The sequence below is a fragment of the Sarcophilus harrisii genome, chromosome 3, assembly GCF_902635505.1.
Source record: "Sarcophilus harrisii chromosome 3, mSarHar1.11, whole genome shotgun sequence".
Classification (NCBI taxonomy): Eukaryota; Metazoa; Chordata; class Mammalia; order Dasyuromorphia; family Dasyuridae; genus Sarcophilus; species Sarcophilus harrisii.
The window spans coordinates 243,937,042-243,956,780 of NC_045428.1; the positions used below are offsets into that span (position 1 = coordinate 243,937,042).

The 19,739-nt window shown below is 40.1% G+C and overlaps 2 protein-coding genes across 13 annotated transcripts in view; one reads left to right on the forward strand and one right to left on the reverse strand.

The window, feature by feature from the left end:
* SON (SON DNA binding protein) overlaps positions 1-13,188 on the reverse strand; it is a 34,523-nt gene extending 21,335 nt beyond the window's left edge. For 7 of the 9 annotated variants that reach the window (XR_004232929.1, XR_004232928.1, XM_031959325.1 and 4 more), the window contains exons 1-4: positions 12,990-13,178; positions 10,119-10,285; positions 1,463-7,837; positions 44-204 (exon numbers count right to left, since the gene is read on the reverse strand). Coding sequence is in view for 7 of the 9 variants with exons in the window: in XM_031959325.1 (XP_031815185.1) it covers positions 44-204; positions 1,463-7,837; positions 10,119-10,285; positions 12,990-13,066 (6,780 nt within the window). In the remaining 2 variants the exon portion in view is untranslated. Of the gene's footprint in view, positions 1-43; positions 205-1,462; positions 7,838-10,118; positions 10,286-12,989 lie in introns of all 9 variants that reach the window. The other 2 variants (XM_031959328.1, XM_031959331.1) reach the window with 2 other exon arrangements.
* A 91-nt stretch (positions 13,189-13,279) lies between these two features.
* GART (phosphoribosylglycinamide formyltransferase, phosphoribosylglycinamide synthetase, phosphoribosylaminoimidazole synthetase) overlaps positions 13,280-19,739 on the forward strand; it is a 42,281-nt gene continuing 35,821 nt past the window's right edge. The window contains exons 1-4 of one of the 4 annotated variants that reach the window (XM_031959339.1): positions 13,280-13,799; positions 14,246-14,308; positions 17,788-17,940; positions 19,418-19,513. In XM_031959339.1, coding sequence (XP_031815199.1) covers positions 17,796-17,940; positions 19,418-19,513 — 241 coding nt within the window. In that variant the 5' untranslated portion in view covers positions 13,280-13,799; positions 14,246-14,308; positions 17,788-17,795. Of the gene's footprint in view, positions 13,800-13,936; positions 14,061-14,245; positions 14,309-17,787; positions 17,941-19,417; positions 19,514-19,739 lie in introns of those variants that run through there. The other 3 variants (XM_012544398.3, XM_023498894.2, XM_031959338.1) reach the window with 3 other exon arrangements.

Below are 19,739 nucleotides of genomic sequence, written 5' to 3' on the forward strand. Positions count from 1 at the left end.
ATAGTCAATTTTAAAATTGGAGGCAAATTTTGAACTAGCTTACCTCAGTGAGCTCTTCTATTGTGGCTCCTCCTGACTTTTTAGCAACTTTCTCTTCTACTGTTGGTGGAGGTGCAGGTTTTAGGTTTGGCGGTAAAGGAACACCAGCCTTAGCACACATGGCAGCTGCATTAGCTTTGGCTATTTCAAGTAGTTGAGCCTTATCTGTAAGAACAGTAAAAATTTACAAGTAGTGTACTTTTCATATTATACAATCAAAATAGTTTTGTATTCTCCTAAAGATTAACAAACATCAAGGTTCTTAAAACTTGTTCTTCAGAAATGTTTTCTAAGAGGGAAAAATCATACCTATGTCACCTTTTTTTTGTATCTCCTAGTTTCCTTCCTCTACCACCCCCACTTTAGAGATCCAACCTACTTCGATGGAAAAAGCAGCTACACTTACAAACTAGAATGATTATTAACAGTCAATATTTAATGATATGGTGTAAGTCACTGTGGGTAAAAAAGCTGTGGTAATGAAAACTCAAAGTAGGCCTGGTTCTCTGAAGTCTAAAATTACCAATAATACATAACCTTACTAACACTACCTACTAAAGTGACCCCACAAAAATTTTATTATTAAAAAAAGCAAACATTGTGCCCCATAAAATTTTAAAATATTAGTTGGACCTATACTTCACATGGTACTTATTAAAGAGTGACAAAGAATTTTAAATGGCATTCCAGGCAACCCTGTGACAATATACATTTGCAATATAAAAGTTAAATAATTTAAGTAATAAGTGGAAAATGAAAGTATGAGATTTATGTGTGTTTTTAAAGCTTTAAAGGCCTTTATCCCAACCCTTACATTCCCCAAGATTTAAATCCTAAGTCTCCAAGTTATCTTTCTGCTAATCCATTTCAAAAGAATATCAGAATATAAAGTCCATAAATAAATTCAGTTCAAAACTGGTTAATAACCATTTACTGTAATACTACAAGTAGAACAGTAATAGAATAGATTCTGCTACCCAGAAGCAAATGAACTCAGAAGAAAAAAAGACTATATGGCATAGATAATAGAGGACCAGAGTCAAGATGGCCCGGTTCAAGTTCTATCTAGTTATAATTTAATATCTCAGTGTCCCAAATTCTGAAACTCTTTTCAGATACGGTATTTAAAAAAATGTTCAAAGCAGCAATCATGTCATAGTCAACAACTTAAGATGACAGCAAGTTAACAGTTTTCATCACTGGATGCATACTCATCCCATCCATACCCAAGATTTCCTAAACAGGTAGTCAGTCCTCCTCTTGATCTCTCCTAAAACTAAGGTACATAAAACCCCCAGAAATAAGGAAAAAAACCTAGAAATAAAGGTATTATAATTCAAAAGATAGACTAGAAAGCAATCAATCAAGTTGATTCTTAGTTTTTTGCAATTCCAATTTTTTTTTTAAAATTAGATTGACTTACCCAAATCTGTCAGACGTTTAGGTGGTGACCTGCCTCTTTCAGAAGATCTGGACCGTTTTCGGCGAATAGGAGATCTACTAAAACGCCTCCGCAAGGGTGTCCGTGACCGTCTTAGTCGAACTGGTGATATACTAAAGCTTCTTCGTCTTACCACAGATCTAGATCTTCTCCGGCGGCTTGGGGTGCGGCTCCGGCGACTTGGGGTGCGGCTCCGGCGGCTTGGAGTACGGCTCCGGCGGCTTGGGGTGCGGCTCCGGCGAACAGGAGAAATGCTAAAGCTCCTTCTTCTGACCACAGATCTAGATCTTCTTCGTCGACTAGGAGTATGACTTCTACTGCGACGACTAGGTGTTCTACTTCGGGCCCTGGCTACTTTTCGAGTATCTCTAGAGCTAGATCTTTTCCTTTTCCTTTCCCTAGACTTGGACCTGTGCTTTGGAGACCTTTTACGTTTCTCTTTTGATAAAGAATGTCTTCCTCTTGACTTTGATCTTGATCTGCTGCTTCTCCTCCGACGTCTTGAACGTGATCGTGAACGCGTTTGGGATCTATGAGACTTGGACTTAGATGACCTCTTTCTTGCTCTTGAACGGGATTCACTTGTGCGTCTGCGTGATTTGTGTTCTGAAGATTTAGAACGCTTACTTCGAGATCTTAGTGAAGAATCTCTTTTCCTCTCTTTCTCACCTTTATCGCGGCTTTTAGTTTTCTTGCTCTTGTCATGTGTGTCCTTAACTTTCACAAAGATTTCATAATCATCTTTTTCTTCTGATGAAGATTCTGAAGCTCGTTCAGGGATACTAATAACAACAGGGCTGGCAGTAGTTATTATGTCACGTTCAACTCCACTTGCAGATAAAGGTCCCTCTATCTCACTTCTAAGGTTTGCAACACGTTCCATATCTTTAGGAAGTAAAGGTCTCACCAAATCTGCATCATTAAGATCACAAATGTTGGTAGCAAACACAGGCTCATGTTCAGTATTTTTAGCAGGGATTGGTGTCTCTTTCTCTGCTTCACTACCATCATTATGGCTGATATCAATTACCGTATCATGTTCACTATCTTTCATAGATAATGATGCTTCTGGATCAGTCTTACTAAGTAGATTATTAGCAGACAATACATCTCGGTGAATGTCATTAGCAGGTAAAGGTCCCTCAATATCAGCTTCACTACCACCACTAGGACTAGTTGAAATTACCATATCATGTTCAATCTCTTGAGTGGGTAAAGGTCCCTCAACATCAGTCTTACTTACTGAGCTGGTAATAGATGCTGCATAAAGTTCAATCTCCTTAGTAGTTCCCTTTACATCAAGTTCATGAATATGGGAACTGGTGGTAGATACAGTTCCAACAATATTGGCTTCACCCAGGCAGGTAGGCAACACTGTGTTAATTTCAGTCTCACTGCCAGGCAAATATTTCTCCATACCAATTTCACTAATAACAGGGCTAGTGGCAGAAACAGTGTTTTGTTCTGTCTCTTTTGCAATTAAAGGACTATTTACATCCAAGACTATATTTACATGGTGTATGCTTTCATAAGAATGACTCTCCGGTTGACTTTTTTCATTATTTGTCTCTTCACTTGACTGAACTGACATTTCCTGTACAGTGACCTGTTGAGAAAGATTAGATTCAACAGATGAGGCTACATCTGTTCTTTTAATAACAGGTTCTGAAGTCATGACCAAGGACTCCATCATCATTGGTGCAGGCTCTGGAACCACAACAGTTACTTCAGGCACTGTTGCAGATGGCTCTAGGACTGTGGGCTCTGGCATGGCCACCTCCACCACGGTTGGCTCTGGAAATGCTGTAGTCAGCTCTGGCATCGCCATAGCAGACTCTTGCACTGCCACTATGGGCAGCTCCTGGAACATCACCTCTGCAGGTCCTTGGACCATTACCTCTGTCAGCCCCTGTTCAACCACTTCTAGAGGCCCCTGGTCAACCATTTCTGCGGGCCCCTGGACTGCCACCTCAGCTGGCTCCTCAACTGCCACCTCTGCTGGCACTTGGAAAGCCACCTCAGCCAGTCCCTGGAAAGTCGCCTCTTCTGGCCCCTGGACCGCCACCTCAGCCGACCCCTGAACCACCACCTCAGCTGGCTCCTGGACTGCCATCTCAACTGATTCCTGGACTGTCATCTCATCTGGACCCTGGATTGCCACCTCAGTCAACCCTGTGACTGCCACCTCTGCCGGCTCTGGAATTACTGTCTCTGTTGGCTCTGGGGCTGCCACCTCTATTGGCTCTGGGGCTGCCACCTCTGGGGCTGCCATATCTGAGGGTTCCGGGACTGCCACCTCCGTTAGATACATAATCTGTTCTGAGATAGGTGCTGATGCTAAAATAGGCTCAAAGGTTTCCACTGACTCTGTCACAATAGGAGGTTCAGTGGGTTCTGCAGTTAGTATAGCAGTCTCAGACACTGCAATGGGCCCAGAAGTTATAACAGCTGCCTGTGGCCCTATAATAGTATGTTCTTGTGTCATATGAGACTCTAAAGATGTTGATGTCATAGAAGATTCTGGCTCTGGTGGTGGCTCTGGAACAGTTACAGTGGGTTCTGATGTTAATACTGAGGGCTCTGGAGCTACTACAGAATAATCAGACATTGTAGACTCTGGAATCTCTGTCTGCATCACAGGAGGCTCAGGGGGCAAAGCTGATTCTTCAGAAAGTAAAGCTGTTCCAGCAGTAGCCCATGTGTTTTCCACAGGTAATGCCGACTGCTCAACAGGTAATGATGGTCCCTCAGGGGGCTCCTCAGGAGGTAGTGGTGGTGTCATGGGGGGCTCCTCTGGTGGCAAAGGTGGCATGGTAGGAGGCTCCTCTGGTGGCAAGGGTGGTACCATGTAAGCCTCAGTATAGGAATCCGTATAGGAGTCAGCATAGGAATCAGCAGTCATAGACATCATTGAACGGTCAGCAGTATAAGATGACATCATGGAACGATCAGAATAAGATGACATCATGGATCGGTCAGAATAGGATGACATCATGGAACGGTCAGCACCCATGGACATCATTGACCTTTCAGCCATTGGAGACATCATGGAGCGCTCATAAGCCATCATAGAACGCTCATAGGCTGACATCATAGAGCGCTCAGCCATGGGAGACATCATAGAGCGTTCATAAGCTGACATCATAGAACGCTCATAGGCTGACATCATAGAGCGCTCAGCCATTGGTGACATCATAGAACGTTCATAGGACATCATGGAGCGTTCAGCAGCATAAGATGACATCATAGAGCGTTCAGCAGCATATGACATCATCATAGAGCGCCTAGATGCTAACATTAGGGGCCTGGGTGCTAATCTGTATGGCCTGGGTGCTATTCTATATGGCCTGGGTGCTATCCTGTATGGCCTGGGTGACATTCTATAAGGATCAGGAGCTAGCCTATAGGGATCATGGCCTAACCTATAGGGGTCCTGTCCTAATCTATATGGGTCATGACCTAACCTGTAAGGGTCATGACCTAACCTGTAGGGATCCTGGGCTAACCTGTAAGGATCCTGGGCTAACCTGTAGGGATCAGGTGACTTGGGACCTAGCATAGAGGACTCTGGTGTACTAGAAGCCAACATCTGGGCATCCATGGTGCTGGAGGCTAACATCTGGGAGTCCATGGTGCTGGAGGCTAACATCTGGGAGTCCATAGTGCTGGAGGCTAACATCTGGGAGTCCATGGTGCTAGTCGCTAACATCTGGGAGTCCATGGTGCTAGTCGCTAACATCTGGGAGTCCATGGTGCTAGTCGCTAACATCTGGGAGTCCATGGTGCTAGTCGCTAACATCTGGGAGTCCATGGTGCTAGACGCTAACATCTGGGAGTCCATGCTGCTAGTCGCTAACATCTGGGAGTCCATGCTGCTAGTCGCTAACATCTGGGAGTCCATGGTGCTAGACGCTAACATCTGGGAGTCCATGCTGTTGGAAGCTAACATCTGGGAGTCCATGCTGTTGGAAGCTAACATCTGGGAGTCCATGCTGTTGGAAGCTAACATCTGGGAGTCCATGCTGTTGGTAGCTAACATCTGGGAGTCCATGGTATTGGAAGCTAACATCTGGGAGTCCATGGTATTGGAAGCTAACATCTGGGAGTCCATGGTATTGGAAGCTAACATCTGGGAGTCCATGGTATTGGAAGTTAACATATGGGACTCAGGGGCCATCAGGGGATCCACTGATACTGTTACAGATGTCTCCCCCACTAATGTAGTAGGTAGCTCCTGTGCTACTGTACTGTATGATTCCAGCGCTGTCGTTGAAGGCACCTCCAGGGATTGTGAAACGGTCATCGTTGGCAGATCCGATGTTGTCATCACAGAATGACCTGACATTTCTAGCGCCACAGTTGCCACAGGCTGCCCTGGCAACTCTAGCGCTGTAGCAACTGTGGGTTGCCCTGACAGCTCTGATGCTACAGGCTGCCCAAGCAACTCCAGTGCCACAGTTGCCACAGGCTGCCCTAGTGCCCCAGACTGCCCCGGCAACTCCTGTGCCACAGTTGCTGAGGGCTGCCCTGGCAACTCTGACACCCCTGTCACCGAAGGCAGCCCCCGCAACTCCGGCACCTCAGGCTGCCCAGGCAACTCTGGTGCTGTTGTAGCCACAGGCTGCCCAGGCAGCCCTGCTGCTGTCGTCACCTCAGGTTGCCCCGGCAACTCCAGCGCTGGCATCACTGTAGGCTGCTCCGGCTCTGTTGTCATCACAGGTTGTTCTGCCAATTCCAAAGCCACAGTCGCCACAGGCTGCCCAGGCAACTCCAATGCTGTTGTCACCACAGGCAGCCCAGGCAACTCTTGTGGCATTTCCAGCGCCATCGTGGGTTGCCTTGGCACCTCCTGAGGCAACTCCGACACAATCGATGGTGCTGGAAGCCCAGGCAAATCCTGTGACAACTCAAGCACTGGTGTTGCTGAGGGCCCCGGCAACTCTGATACACATACCAGTGTCGCAGGGGGCCCTGGCAACTCTGGCACCAGAGTCACGGGGGGCCCCGGCAACTCCGGAATCTGCACCGGTGTTGCAGGGGGCCCCCGAAACTCCAGTACCGATGCCACAGGGGATCCCGGCACCTCCAGAACCGGTGCCTCTGGCACCGGAATCACAGAGGGGCCCGACACCTCTGGCACCGATGTCACGGGGGGCCCTGGTAGCTCCGGCACCGATGTCACGAGGGGCCCTGGCAGCTCCGGCACCGATGTCACGAGGGGCCCTGGCAGCTCCGGCACCGATGTCACGGGGGGCCCTGGCAGCTCCGGCACCGATGTCACGAGAGGCCCTGGAAGCTCCGGGAATGATGTCGTGGGGGTTCTCAGCAGCTCCGGCGCCGATGTCACAGGAGGCCCTGGTAATTCCGGCACTGGTGTTGTAGGGGGTCCTGGCAGCTCTGTCACTGGTGTTGTAGGAGGCCCAGGCATCTCTGGAATTGAGAATGCAGGTAGTTTGGGCAACTCCAATACCGTAGTTGTAGGAGGCTCCACAGACAACGATGGTATTGTTGTATATTGCTCAGGCAACCTCAGAACTTCAGTTACAGATGACTCTGGCAACTCCAAAGCTGTTGTTGAGCTTGACCTAGGATGGACCTCTGCGGGTGTGTCTGATGCTGTCACCATACAAGTTTCTGATAACTCTAGCCCTTTTGACATTGGAGGCTCAAGCAATGTGGTCTTTGTCTGCTCTGAAGATGGAACCTTCAGCATAGATCTTGAGTTGTATTCTGATGATGCTGTTACATGTGCCTCAGATGACTTCGGCACTACTGTTGTAGTAGGCACTGGCATCACTGCAGGTGATTCCAATGTCTGTTTCACAGATGATTCCAGTGTTATAGCCACAGATGACTCTGGTCCCTCTAATGTGGAGGGTTCTGGGACTAATGCTGCATGGAGTTCTGATAGTTCCCCAATTGAAGTTGGCTTCAGTGCTACTAAAGTATGTGGTTCTGATACCTCTACTGCCATTGTAGGAGGTTCCAGAGCAACTGCAGGGGATTCATTCAGTCCCAATGTCATTGTTGGTGACTTCAGCATTACTGCAGGGGGCTTAGGCAGCCCAAGTGCTCTTACAGGGTGTTCCAGCCCCATCATTGAGGGCTCTGAATCAAACTTCAAATAGGAATCAGACTCTAACCCTACATTCCCACCATGATGAGATTTCAGCTTTGACTCAGATTCTTCCGACTGTCTCTTGTATTTTTTCTCTTTCTCTTTCTCTTTTTCTTTCTTCTTTTTCTTCTTTTTACTTTTGTGTTTTTTATGTTTCTTTGATTTTTTGGTGGGAATTTCATCAGTAGGGTCTGTTTGGACAGATACACATCTACTTTTTCTGGAGGCCTCCTTTAAATCTAAAATAAAAAGATATAAAATTAAAGTTTTTAGATCTCTCTCAAAATTGAGGTTTAAATTATCATTACAAAATTAAATTTTACATTTCATACAATAGAATTTTTTCCCCTAAGTAACCTAATAGAAACAGAAAATTCAACATTTTCTCAAGTCAATCTGTCTGAAAACTACCAGTGGGAATTTTGTCAAGTAATATCCCAACAACTTACTTTATCAAGTAAATATTGCCACCAATATTTAAAATATAACAGCAGATCGTAAGAGTCTACCACAAAATAAATGTCCATTCACTGATTATTTTAACTTTAAAAGTTGTATGTTAATACCCACACTTCATACTTTAAGAGATAAAATTCTATTATAAAAAAAAATACATAAGTTTTATTTCTTCCAGATGATGCATATCTACAAAGAATTGCTTTCATGGCATGTCTATTATATACACACATATATTAAGTCTGATCATCAGTAATAAAGCCTAAAGTGATTCAAAAATACCAAGAAAAGCATTCAATTCCACATGAATTTACACCTTAATAAAATTAGTCTTTAATACTAGTACATCAAGAACCTCAAACCATACAATTTAATTATTAATTAAAATTTTTTTTAATTATTTCCTTTGCCTTATGGATTAAAAAATAAAAATAGTCCACTGACACAGGTTTATCTTTTGAGATATTCCTTCCAGTCAGTCCAATGTTAAAATGAACATTCAAAAATTAACAAGTAATTTTTCAAAGAGAATTATTCCAAAAATTGCATCCAGGGGAAACCTTCACAATCTTGAATCTTTAATAAAATTCATACTCAACTAAGTACTAACAAACACCTGCATGCTCTTATCAAAAAGTATAGACTAGAAGAGAACAAAAAGAAATCAAACAGAAGTCAGAATGTGCCAAGACCTATGTGAGGAGAAAAAGGTCTTTTTTAAATTTCAAAGTACAATTGAGGTTTGCTTGTCTTATAGAAATCCCTATCTTAAAACCTAATTTTCTGTCATTTTATTCTTTAAAAAAATAATTTTCAAAATAGCTTAGAATCTTGAAAAGATTCATGATTTCAATGTTTTAATTAATATATATCCTAAAAAGAATCCAATATGGGTCAGCCATCCGGCTGATAAAAACAAAACAAACTCAATAGGGATGTTAATTTTATGCTTTCCTGAAAATCCCTTAATGAAAAGCAATAGTATTGTCACACAATACTGGAAACACAAATTGGGAATAATGAACCTTCCATCTTTTCCTCTTCTCTTTGCCTCCCCATCAGAACAGATTTATGATAATGTTCAAATCACTTAACCTGGTTTCATCTCCAAAATGACAATCTGACTACAGAATTCCAGCTATAAGTTCTATCATCTTAATATTAACTTATCACCAATATACCCCATTATGAAGTTCAGAATCATGCCACTAATGAACTATAAACCTCAAACGAAATGTTCAGCTTCAGTGAGTATAAATGAACACAAACTTTTTAGATTTTTTCTATAATGTGAAGTTTCAAGGTTTTGTTTTGCTTTTTAAAAATAGATTTATCTGACCAATAGGATGATTTCAGAAAGGCCTGGACTTACACGAACTGATGCTGAGTGAAATGAGCAGGACCAGGAGATCATTATATACTTCAACAACAATACTATATGATGACCAGTTCTGATGGACCTGGCCATCCTGATCAGCAATGAGATCAACCAAATCATTTCCAATGGAGCAGTAATTAACTGAACCAGCTATGCCCAGATAAATAACTCTGGGAGATGACTAAAAACCATTACATTGAATTCCCAATCCCTATATTTATGCCCACCTGCATTTTTGATTTCCTTCACAAGCTAATTGTACAATATTTCAGAGTCTGATTCTTTTTGTACAGCAAAATAACGGTTTGGTCATGTATACTTATTGTGTATCTAATTTATATTTTAATATATTTAACATCTACTGGTCATCCTGCCATCTGGGGGAGGGGGTGGGGGGTAAGAGGTGAAAAATTGGAACAAGAGGTTTGGCACTTGTTAATGCTGTAAAGTGCATGCATATAACCTGTAAATAAAAGGCTATTAAAAAATAAAAAAAAAAATTTAAAAATAGATTTATCTTCAATTAGCCAGAAAATTTCATTAATCTAAGAAATCAGGTTAGAGCAAAGGTTTCTTGCATTATGAAATATGCTCAAATACACTGCTTTCTAATGACTACACTTAGGCTTCCCATGAGATTTCTAGGAAAGAGTAATCCTTAACACATATAATCCCTTTTACTTTACCTGGTTTATATCGCAATTCTGTGTCTAGGACCCCAGATAGCACTTCTTCTATCTTCTGCACTATTTCTTCATTTGGTAGGCTCCTTGCACAGGCAGCTGCATCACCTGACTGGTTTCCTTCAACAGGTGGGTTTGTTTCACCATTCAGCTGACCTTCAACCCTGCCACTGATTTAAAAATAAAATGGCAAAATTCATTAACACTATAGATATGAATATACAATAAACCAACACAAAATAACAGCCTATCAATAATTTGCTAAATTTTAGTAACTTTATTATCATAGCTGGGTATATAAGATACTCACATTACCATCTTTAAAGTTTTTGTAAACTTGTTCTTAAACAGTAACAACTCTTCCTCAAATTTTATTTCTAATCTACTTTTAAGTAGGTTAAATTCTAATTTTATATTATGACAATTTTAAAACTATGCAAATGAAGTAAAATCCCTCAAAACAAAAGTTTTCTGAGCTCACCTATTTGTTTCAATAGTCTCAGAAATCTAAGCTGAGGGGGGAAAAAAATCAACTAAAAAAAAAACCAAAACAAAAAAAGTATGGCTTAACAAAAGTTAAAGTGCATATAGATAATTTTTTTTAAAGAAATGATATTTTCAGCCAATCTGTTTACATAGATATTAGTGATCATCAGCACAAGACACACAAGTTAGCAAAATGCACTTAAAATAAATCACATACTGTGTTCAAGTTCAATAAAAGTTCCACGTGTAGGAAAAAAAAAAATTATGCCATTTTTCTATAAAAGATTGCCCCAAGATGGTAAATAAATCAATTAACTCATAATTCATTACACTTCAAATCAATATCACTGTACACATTAAAAAAGCACTTTCAGAATATGATTAAAATATTATCTATCTGTAATCTTCTGTTTAAATCTGGTTAACTTTTCAGACTAGTTATGGTTGTCTTCATGTCTTTTTAACACACCCAATAATGAACCTATGTTTAAGCTCTTTCAATTCCTATTCTAAAGCATTTTAATGACGATTTACAATTCTAATTCTGTTCCTTTCAACCAAATTAAATTCAGTAAATTTAATCTGTCAAATAAAATTACAATACACCCAAAAAACTAAATGTCAAAAAAAATTTTCTTTTAATTACAATAGAAAATATAACCAAGAAACAACACTGAAATTACCACAAAAAAATCACTATAATACCAATACAATTAATTCTAGCTAATTTAACAACGAAATTAGTAGCACATAATCCAAAATCTATTCATATTTGGTTCAGAATTTGTTATATTAATACAAGATTACAAGATGGAGAAAGATATAAAAGAGAGTAACTGATATAATTAGTTTAGCTTGTACTAATATTAAAATTAGCTTCAGTTTCCTCTAAGCACAACTTTAATGCTGACAGTGTTGAGTGGTCCAGAAATTTGCTATGCATAATCAACAAAGTAGACAGCAAACAGGCAGTCAATTGACTGTAATCAAATGAAATTGAATTACACTACACAATTTAATACCTTATTCATTTAAATCTCATCTGAAAATTATTTTTTCACTCATATGATCAATACTTTGGCATCATCATGCATTCCTCTGTTTCCACCTCCCTCCAACACTATCCAGCCCACTACTCAATAAATGAGAATTAAGAATTAATTTGGCATTTGACTTACTCTTGGAGATCCAGTTAATACTACAGTATGACCAACAAACAGACATGATCAAGATGCTGGAGTTTAAACTTAGTGAACAAACACGGAAAGTCTAAGTGACACTGTAACAAATACTTAAGTTTCAGGGAATTTTGTTTCTATCTAATAGGCATATATAAGATATATAAAGATCATGTAATGCATATAAGGCAAAAACTTATGGAAAAACACTCAAAAGCAGTATCTCCTCGATGTTTTCTTTTCTGGGTAAACAGATACATATAATATAATATAATATAATATAATATAATATAATATAATATAATATAAATATAAATTTTTTTTTTTTGCAAAATTCTTTTCCCCACATTTTTAGTAAGAAAAATGAAACCATAAAGGAAAATAGTGAATTGGGAATACTTCGTTGTCAACTCAACTTTCCTTGTTATTTGAACCTGGGTTAAGAGAAAAACTAAAATTCAAAAAAAAACCTCCTCTACTTTCGACCTCTAGCCAAACACCGCCCCCCACCAAAAAAAAAAACCCAGTTTCAACCATCTCCCCCTACAAGGCCTGAGTAGCCAACCAACAACAAACCGAACAAATTTGAACTGCTTCCAACGCTTTTAAAAACAGGTGGAGGGAGCAAAGGAAAAACTAAAAGCCATAATCTATAAACTGGATTGCCGCATGTTGAGTCGAAAATTAGCAAGAATGAAATTTTAGGTTTAAGCTACAAATTCGCCGTTATACACCTTTTCCCGGGCCAGGGACAGAATGGTGAAATCTCCGAGACCCAGGCCCGGGCGGGGAAGAGGGGATAACGGGGAGGGACACGAGGAGGAGGAAGACGACGAGGAAGAGGAGGATCAGAGGAGGAACCTAGGCCCATCCCAAGGTGGACAACGGGGCCTAGAAGACGGAAGGGAAGGAGGTTAGTCGGAAGAGAAAGGGAAGTCTACGAACGCAGCCCGTAGACTGGGGGTTAGTGGGGGCGGGGGGAGGAGGGGAGCGCCACGGAGCGAAAGACGAAAGCCCTCGCGCGCGAGGGGAGAGAGGAAGGAAGGTAGGAGATGGGGAGGGCGGGGGCCAGGAAATAGATCCCAGGCCCGGGCGAGGCTCCTGCAGGGCCTAGGCCAAAGGACGATGGCGGCTTCAGGGGATTTCGCAGTGGAAAACTGTATCGGTCCCAGTGGTCAACTAAAGGCAGATGCGCCTGAGAACACGTTACCTGGAAAGCTCTTGCTGAATTTCCCGGAATTTACTGACCACGAAGGACCTGAAGATCTGCTCGATGTTTGTCGCCATGGCGGCCGCTCCGTTCTCTCAACTCCTCCTCCCAAGACCTCCAGGCTCCCAGCATGCGTCGGGAGTAGGCGCTACGGCCGGTTCCTTATCTCTCTTCCCTTATTGGTTCTTGCCGGTGCTCCAGGGAAGGCACGCTCTCTCATTGGGCCAATCAGAGAGCACGTATCCGTTTTCTCGGCCCGTTCTTGCGAGACGAGGGCGGAGCCGTTGACGTAAGCTTCAAGCTCGGGCTGCGGCGGCCATGTTAGTGCCTGACGCAGGCGCCATTACAGGGCTAGTATCTGCGGGTGAATCCCGCCAACGTGAGCAACTTAATCCCCAGCGTTCGGGGCGGGAGGTGGGCTTGTACTTTTGCGGTTTGGGTTGATTCAAAGGCTTAACTATCCAGATGGGAGACTGGCAACGAGGTGACAACTAGCCAGTTTTCCCGCGAAGCCCGCGCACGCCTGAGGGGGGCGCCAAGTCTGGCTTCATCGACTTCCTCCCGATGCTTGTATAGTCCTGTGACCCTGGAAAATACAGATTTTCCTTCCCTCCGCCCCCGACCCCTCCCCCGTCCCTCCACGTTTGAATCAACCTCAATTTCTGAGTCCCAAGCTACTCCAAGTCTCCGAGGCTGGTGAGCATCCTCGGGCTGCTCCGGGACCCTTAGGCGGCGTTCTGCGGCGGAAAACCGCGCGTCCGTCGTTACCCTCACGAATAACCCGCCGGCCCTCGGCTGTGCGAGTTCTCGGTACGTTTTTCTAGGGATAAACTATTTACGGGTCCTCAATCGTGTAAGAGGAGGTATAAAATTGAAGGGAAGGGCGGGGTGAAGATGTGGAGGCGGGGAAGTCGTAAGAAAGGTATCGTTACGTAACACGTGTGAACACGGTACCCCCTGGCCTGGGTCGAACCCACGGCGTTGGAATCTGTGAGCCCGGGAAGGGGCACCCGATGGACTGTCCGACATGGACGTGAACTTGTCAGGGGTGTTCCTGAGCAGGTGGAGGAGGTTGCTGCCGCCATCCTGGTTCCGCGGGCCTTTGAGGGAGGGGCGATAGGGTTTGGCGCTCTCGGGTTCTGCCAGTAGTGAGAGTGTGGCTTTGGGGATGGCTGGTTACCAACTTATGAAAATAAACAAGCGTCCAAGACTGGAAGGTTTCCTGAATTTACGAATTTCCTTTCCGCCCCTCACAGACTTCCGTGGAGCAAAGGACTTTGGGGTTCCTTTTGGCGGGTCTTAACGCTTATTCCTAGCAGGTAAGTATGAAGGAGCCTTTTTTATGTGTATAGGTTGTTTTTTGTAGGCGGTTGTACCTATATAAACGTCCTTACTCAGTTAAGTTAGATTTCTATCATATCTTGTGATTTGTTAATGTGTACGCTTTCTGTTTTCTAATTCTGTGCGTTGGCCAAGTTCATTTTCCTCAACCCTGTGATTAATGGAGCATTTTTCTTGATGTGTACTTAAGGTAGAATTCATTTTGTTTTTTAATGCCTTGGGAATTGGCCGCGTGCTTTTTTCTTAACCTCTTTGTTAGCAGCAGGGTTTTAAGATAATTCGTTTTTGTTTTTAATTCTGTGAGTTTGGCCATGTGCTTTTTCTTCTTAACCCTGCGTCTAATGGAGCTGTTGTCTTTTTTTTTTTTTTTTTAATAACTTATTTCAAATAGAAATCATTTAGTTTTTTAATTTTATGGGATTTGCCATATCTTTTTTTCCTGAACTTTGTGACTCAGGAGTATTTTTTTTCATAGGTACTTTCGATAGAAAGCATTGGTTTTTATCACCGTGGGGTGGGCCATGTGCTTTTGGTTTTACCATGTGCCCAATGAAGGGTTGATTTTCTAACTTTTTACCTCTTGTTTTTTTGACACATGCAATATACCTGTATGGGATTTTGGTTTTAATTAAAATATCCCTGTTTATGGTTTTGGTTTTGAATTTGTGATAAGCTACTTTTCCCATCTTAAGTCAGATGCCTTTTCCAACACAAAAAATTATGAATTGATTCCTTAATACATTTTTTCATGTAGTCCAAAATGTTTTCAATAGGTACTTTTACTCTCACATAGTGTAAATTAGGAATTTTGAAAGTAGTTATATTTCTGCTTTGTGCTATTAATTCAATGCACCAAAAGTTATCCATGTAAACTGAACAATATTGTATCTTGTCTAAGAGAAGAGGTAGGTATTAAGTTATGTTTTAAAGATGAGAGAACTGAAGGTTACCAAGATTTAGATGGTAAGTAAAGTTTTCAAAAGAAAAGTTTTGCCCAGGGTCACACTGATAAGTATCTGAGGTCAAATTTGAACTCTGATCTCCCTGACTACAGGCCCAGTGTTCTATCTGTTGAACCATCTTGGCTGTTCCTTGTTACCAGTAGCATACTTAATTAGTTCCCAAGTTCTCACAATTCTACTCTATCAGTTAACTACTATAGCATAACTACTCTATTTCAGGTCCTTATTAGTTCTTGATTAAATTACTGCAGATAGTCCCCTGATGGGTTTGTTTGCATCCAGTCTTTCTAGTTTCTACTGTCAAATTGATGTTTCTTTTTCTTTCTTTTTTTTTTTCCTGAGGCAATTGGGGTTGAGTGACATGCCCAGGATCATACAGCTAGGAAGTATTAAATGTCTGAGGCCAGATTTGAATTCAGGTCCTCCTGACTTCAGGGCCAGTGCACTATCCACTGTACTATCTAGCTTCCCGTCTTCCCCCTCTTCCCTCTCTTCCCCCTTTATATTTCTAAAATATAGATCTGTCCCTGTCATTCTTCTGCTCTAAAATCTTTACTGGCTCCTTCTAATAACTTTATCCTAGAACCAAATCCTGCCAGCCCCCTGTTTTTGTATGATCCCTGGGCTAAGAATAATTTTTTGCTTTTTAATTTAAAATGTATACACCTTTTTTAGCTCCCAGAAAGGGATGACCTAAAGATGGTCTATAGAATAAAATTCAAACTCTTGTTTGGCCTTCAAAGCTCTGACTCCTGTTTAATTTTTTCAGCTTGATCTAACCTCATTACCCTTCACATGTTCCATGCTTCAGTCAAATCAGCTTCCTTTCTCTTTCCTGCATAAAATGTTCCTTTTCCTTTTTTCCTTCCTTTCCCCATATTTTAGCATGAGCTACCCCATGTGGTTTGTCTTTCCTCTTTACCTCTGTTATGTATATCCTCCATCTTCCTTAGTGACTCATTTTAAATGCCACATTTTTTGAGGCATTTTCTGATTTTTCAAATTGTTGGATCCCCCTCACCTTGAAATGATTGTGTATTACTTTTGTATGTAGTCTGTATTTTTCTGAGAACATATATTACCTTCCTTGCATTGATGCAACTAGATAGTAAAGTGAGTAAAGCAATTAGACCTGGAGTCAGGAAGACCCGAGTTCAAATGTGATTGGATACTACTAGCTGTGTTGCCCTAGAGGAATAACTTAAACTCTACTTCAATTTCTTCAACTATAAAAATAGGTGTATAACCACCAGTATCTGCCTTTGTACTTTGTACTTTGTAAGAAAGTACTTAGCAAGTGCCTAGCACATAGTAAGTTCTATTTAAGCTTTTGTTCTCTTTGCCTTGCCCAGTACGTATGATCTTGATGTCAGGAATTGTCAAGTTTTGTGTTTATATCACCAGTAACTTGTTCATATTATGACATATTAAACAAGTGGGATTGATTAAAATAAGTCTGAATTTGCATCTTCTATCCATTTTTTCTAGCAACACAATCTTAATTCTTTTTCTGTGTAATAGACCTTCAGACACTTGACTGTCTTATTCAGTTTGATTCAGTGCATACAATGTGCTGTGTTGTAGCCCTTGAAGATGCAAGAACAAAAATGGGACCTGTTGTTGGCAAGTCAGTGAGAGCTAGATATGAGTTTAAGGCTTAGTCCTAGAAATCTGGCCCATAAACTCCTAGATATTATTGTGAGGTTTCAGTGATCAAAATTTGTATCCATTTGTGCAAAGTGCTCACAGGTAAAGGTGTGATTCCCTATGTAGACAAAGGAAGAGGAGGAAGGAATATTTAAACCAAACCTTCATAGTTCTGTGATTGTTGGCCTGGTACCCAAGTTTAATTAGGTTACACATCTTTACTCAAAAACCTTCAGTTATTTCCCTTTGCTTGCAGATTAAAATGCTGTATTCTTACTATGCTCTTCAAAGTCTTCAAGTCTGGTTCGCAGTTTTGAAATCCCAGCCTTCAAGGCCTAATTCCTATATTTGTCTTTTTGTCTCTTTGCTCTAATATGTTTCATTTGAGGGCAGCATCTGAAATTCTTAACTGAAACCAACACAATCCCTTTCACACAATAGTTACTTAAATATTGAATTATTGTTGGAGAGATTGAGGCTAGAAAAGCTGACTGGAAAATAACTTGTATTGAGATCATAGTTGAAGTTATAGGAGTAGATAAAATTGAGGAGGAGGGGGGAAGAGCAAATGATAGAACCTCAAGAAGTACTAGCATTTGGGAGGAAGAAAGGAAGAGAAAAGACTCTTATAAAGTAATGCTCAGAAATGCAACAGAATTAGGCTACTACTATAATTTTTTTTTTAAAAAAGCCATAGAAAAAGTTTTTCGAAAAAGAGATGGTCAAGAGTGTCAAGTTTTTACCAAGATACAAGGAATGAGAAAAGTTGTTTTTAAAAGATTTTTAACTGAACTTGATTCTCCTCAAAATTTGTCAATTTTTTCTTTTTTTAAATCCCTATTCTATAGATAAATTAATGGCAGTCTCTGTTCTTGTAATTGGTAATGGGGGAAGGGAACATACACTGGCTTGGAAACTTGCTCAGTCTGAGCATGTCAGCCAGGTGATAGTTGCTCCAGGAAATGCTGGAACGGCCAACAATGGGAAGATTTCAAATTCAGGTAAAGACATTTTGATTTATAGAATCTTTAATCTATAAAGGATCTTAGAGATCATCTAACTAAATTTTATTAATTTACAGATAAGAAAACTAAATATTAACTAACAAATTTATTTTGTATTAAATATCTGTAGCATCTGATTTTTTTATTGTTTTGTTGTGGGTTTTTTTGATCATTGAAAGCTTCTCTCCTTAATAGAAAGTTGTAAATAACCTTGCTATAAATATAAGATATGAAGTTCTATTTATAACTCTATCTTAGGGAATCAATTTTATAGCAACAGCTTATTAAAATAAGCTTCAATGCAATATTTTTTAAAATAGTTTCATAATGTGATAGTTACATAGCTTTCAGGTTTGTGCAGAAATTTATATACATTATCTCATTTCATTTTTACAATAATCTTGTAAAGGTAGGTCCTCTTAATTTTCCCATTTTGAAAATGAGAAAATGAAGGCTGACATAAACTTTCCCAGGCCCACAATTAGTGTTTAAAATATAATTTTCTTCCCTATTCCAAGCCCATCACTATCTGTTATGACTCATGGTCAGAAAATGTCCTATTCTGCTAGCATTCCATAACAACCAAAAGTTTTGTCAAATCATTGCATATATATATCATATAGTTTCAATTAGTGAAACTGGAGATAATATTAATAGCTAATATTTGAAAGTGCTTTATGCAAATTATCTCATTAGGAATAGAAGTAAGGAACATTATTCTGAGGTTTGTGTTGTTTTGAATTAGATGTGAATGTTCCTGATTATTGTCTTTGTAAAATTCTATTTGAATGGCAATCTGTTCTTAAACTTTTAAAGAGATTCTCTTTTGAATGAACTTGAGGTAGCAAAAGTTGTTTAAAATGGAATCCAATTGCTATGTATATAAAGGGTGCTTATTGATTAATAGTACTGCTATTTTCAAAAAGCAAATGTATTTGAAAGTAATATATTGATGCACAGGGATGTATGCAGATATTGTACAGAAATGCAGTGTCAGCATTTTCAAAAGTAGTATTCTAGGAAAGCTATTTTATCTTTCTCCTATAATTATTTTTCCAACTTTTAAGAGATTATTAATATTTAACATGGTAGTACTTAGACTTAGGTATGAAGTAACTATTTTCAGTAAAATGAAAGAAATTCCTTTATTTGTGAATTATTAAAGAGAAGCTAACCTCATTATTTAGTGGTTAATAAAGTAATTTTCAGAGCTTTTGGACAGGTTACTGGGACTTTAACATAGAAATTCAAAATAAAATGAATTAGTTCTTTAGCTTAATTCATTTTAAAAATTCTCAAACTCAGTTACATAACAACAACACCCCACCCCACCTCCAAAAAACCAGATGTTGGCAGTTATACCTAGGTAGATGATCAACAGTTTTACAATTAGATACAAAAATAAATGTGTGATGGTGGTGTTATTTTTGTGTATATGTGTATGTGGTTTGTTTTTGGTTTTTTATCTTTACAGCTGTGTCAGTCAATGACCATACTGCTCTTGCTCAGTTCTGCAAAGATCAAAAAATTGAACTTGTAGTTGTTGGACCAGAGGCTCCTCTTGCTGATGGTAAAGTTGGGAAAATTCCAGTTTATTTTTCTAAGATTGACTTTATAGAAGAGATTTTTTAAATCAGAATTTTAGGGTTAAATTCTACTTAAGAAATAAACTAGCCCAATTTCATTTATATTAAGAATTTATTTAAAACTTTCTATTGAATAGATTTTTAAAATTTAATTTCAAATCCCAAATTTATTTTCTAGATTTCAACTGGTAATTACCTAGAAGTATTTAT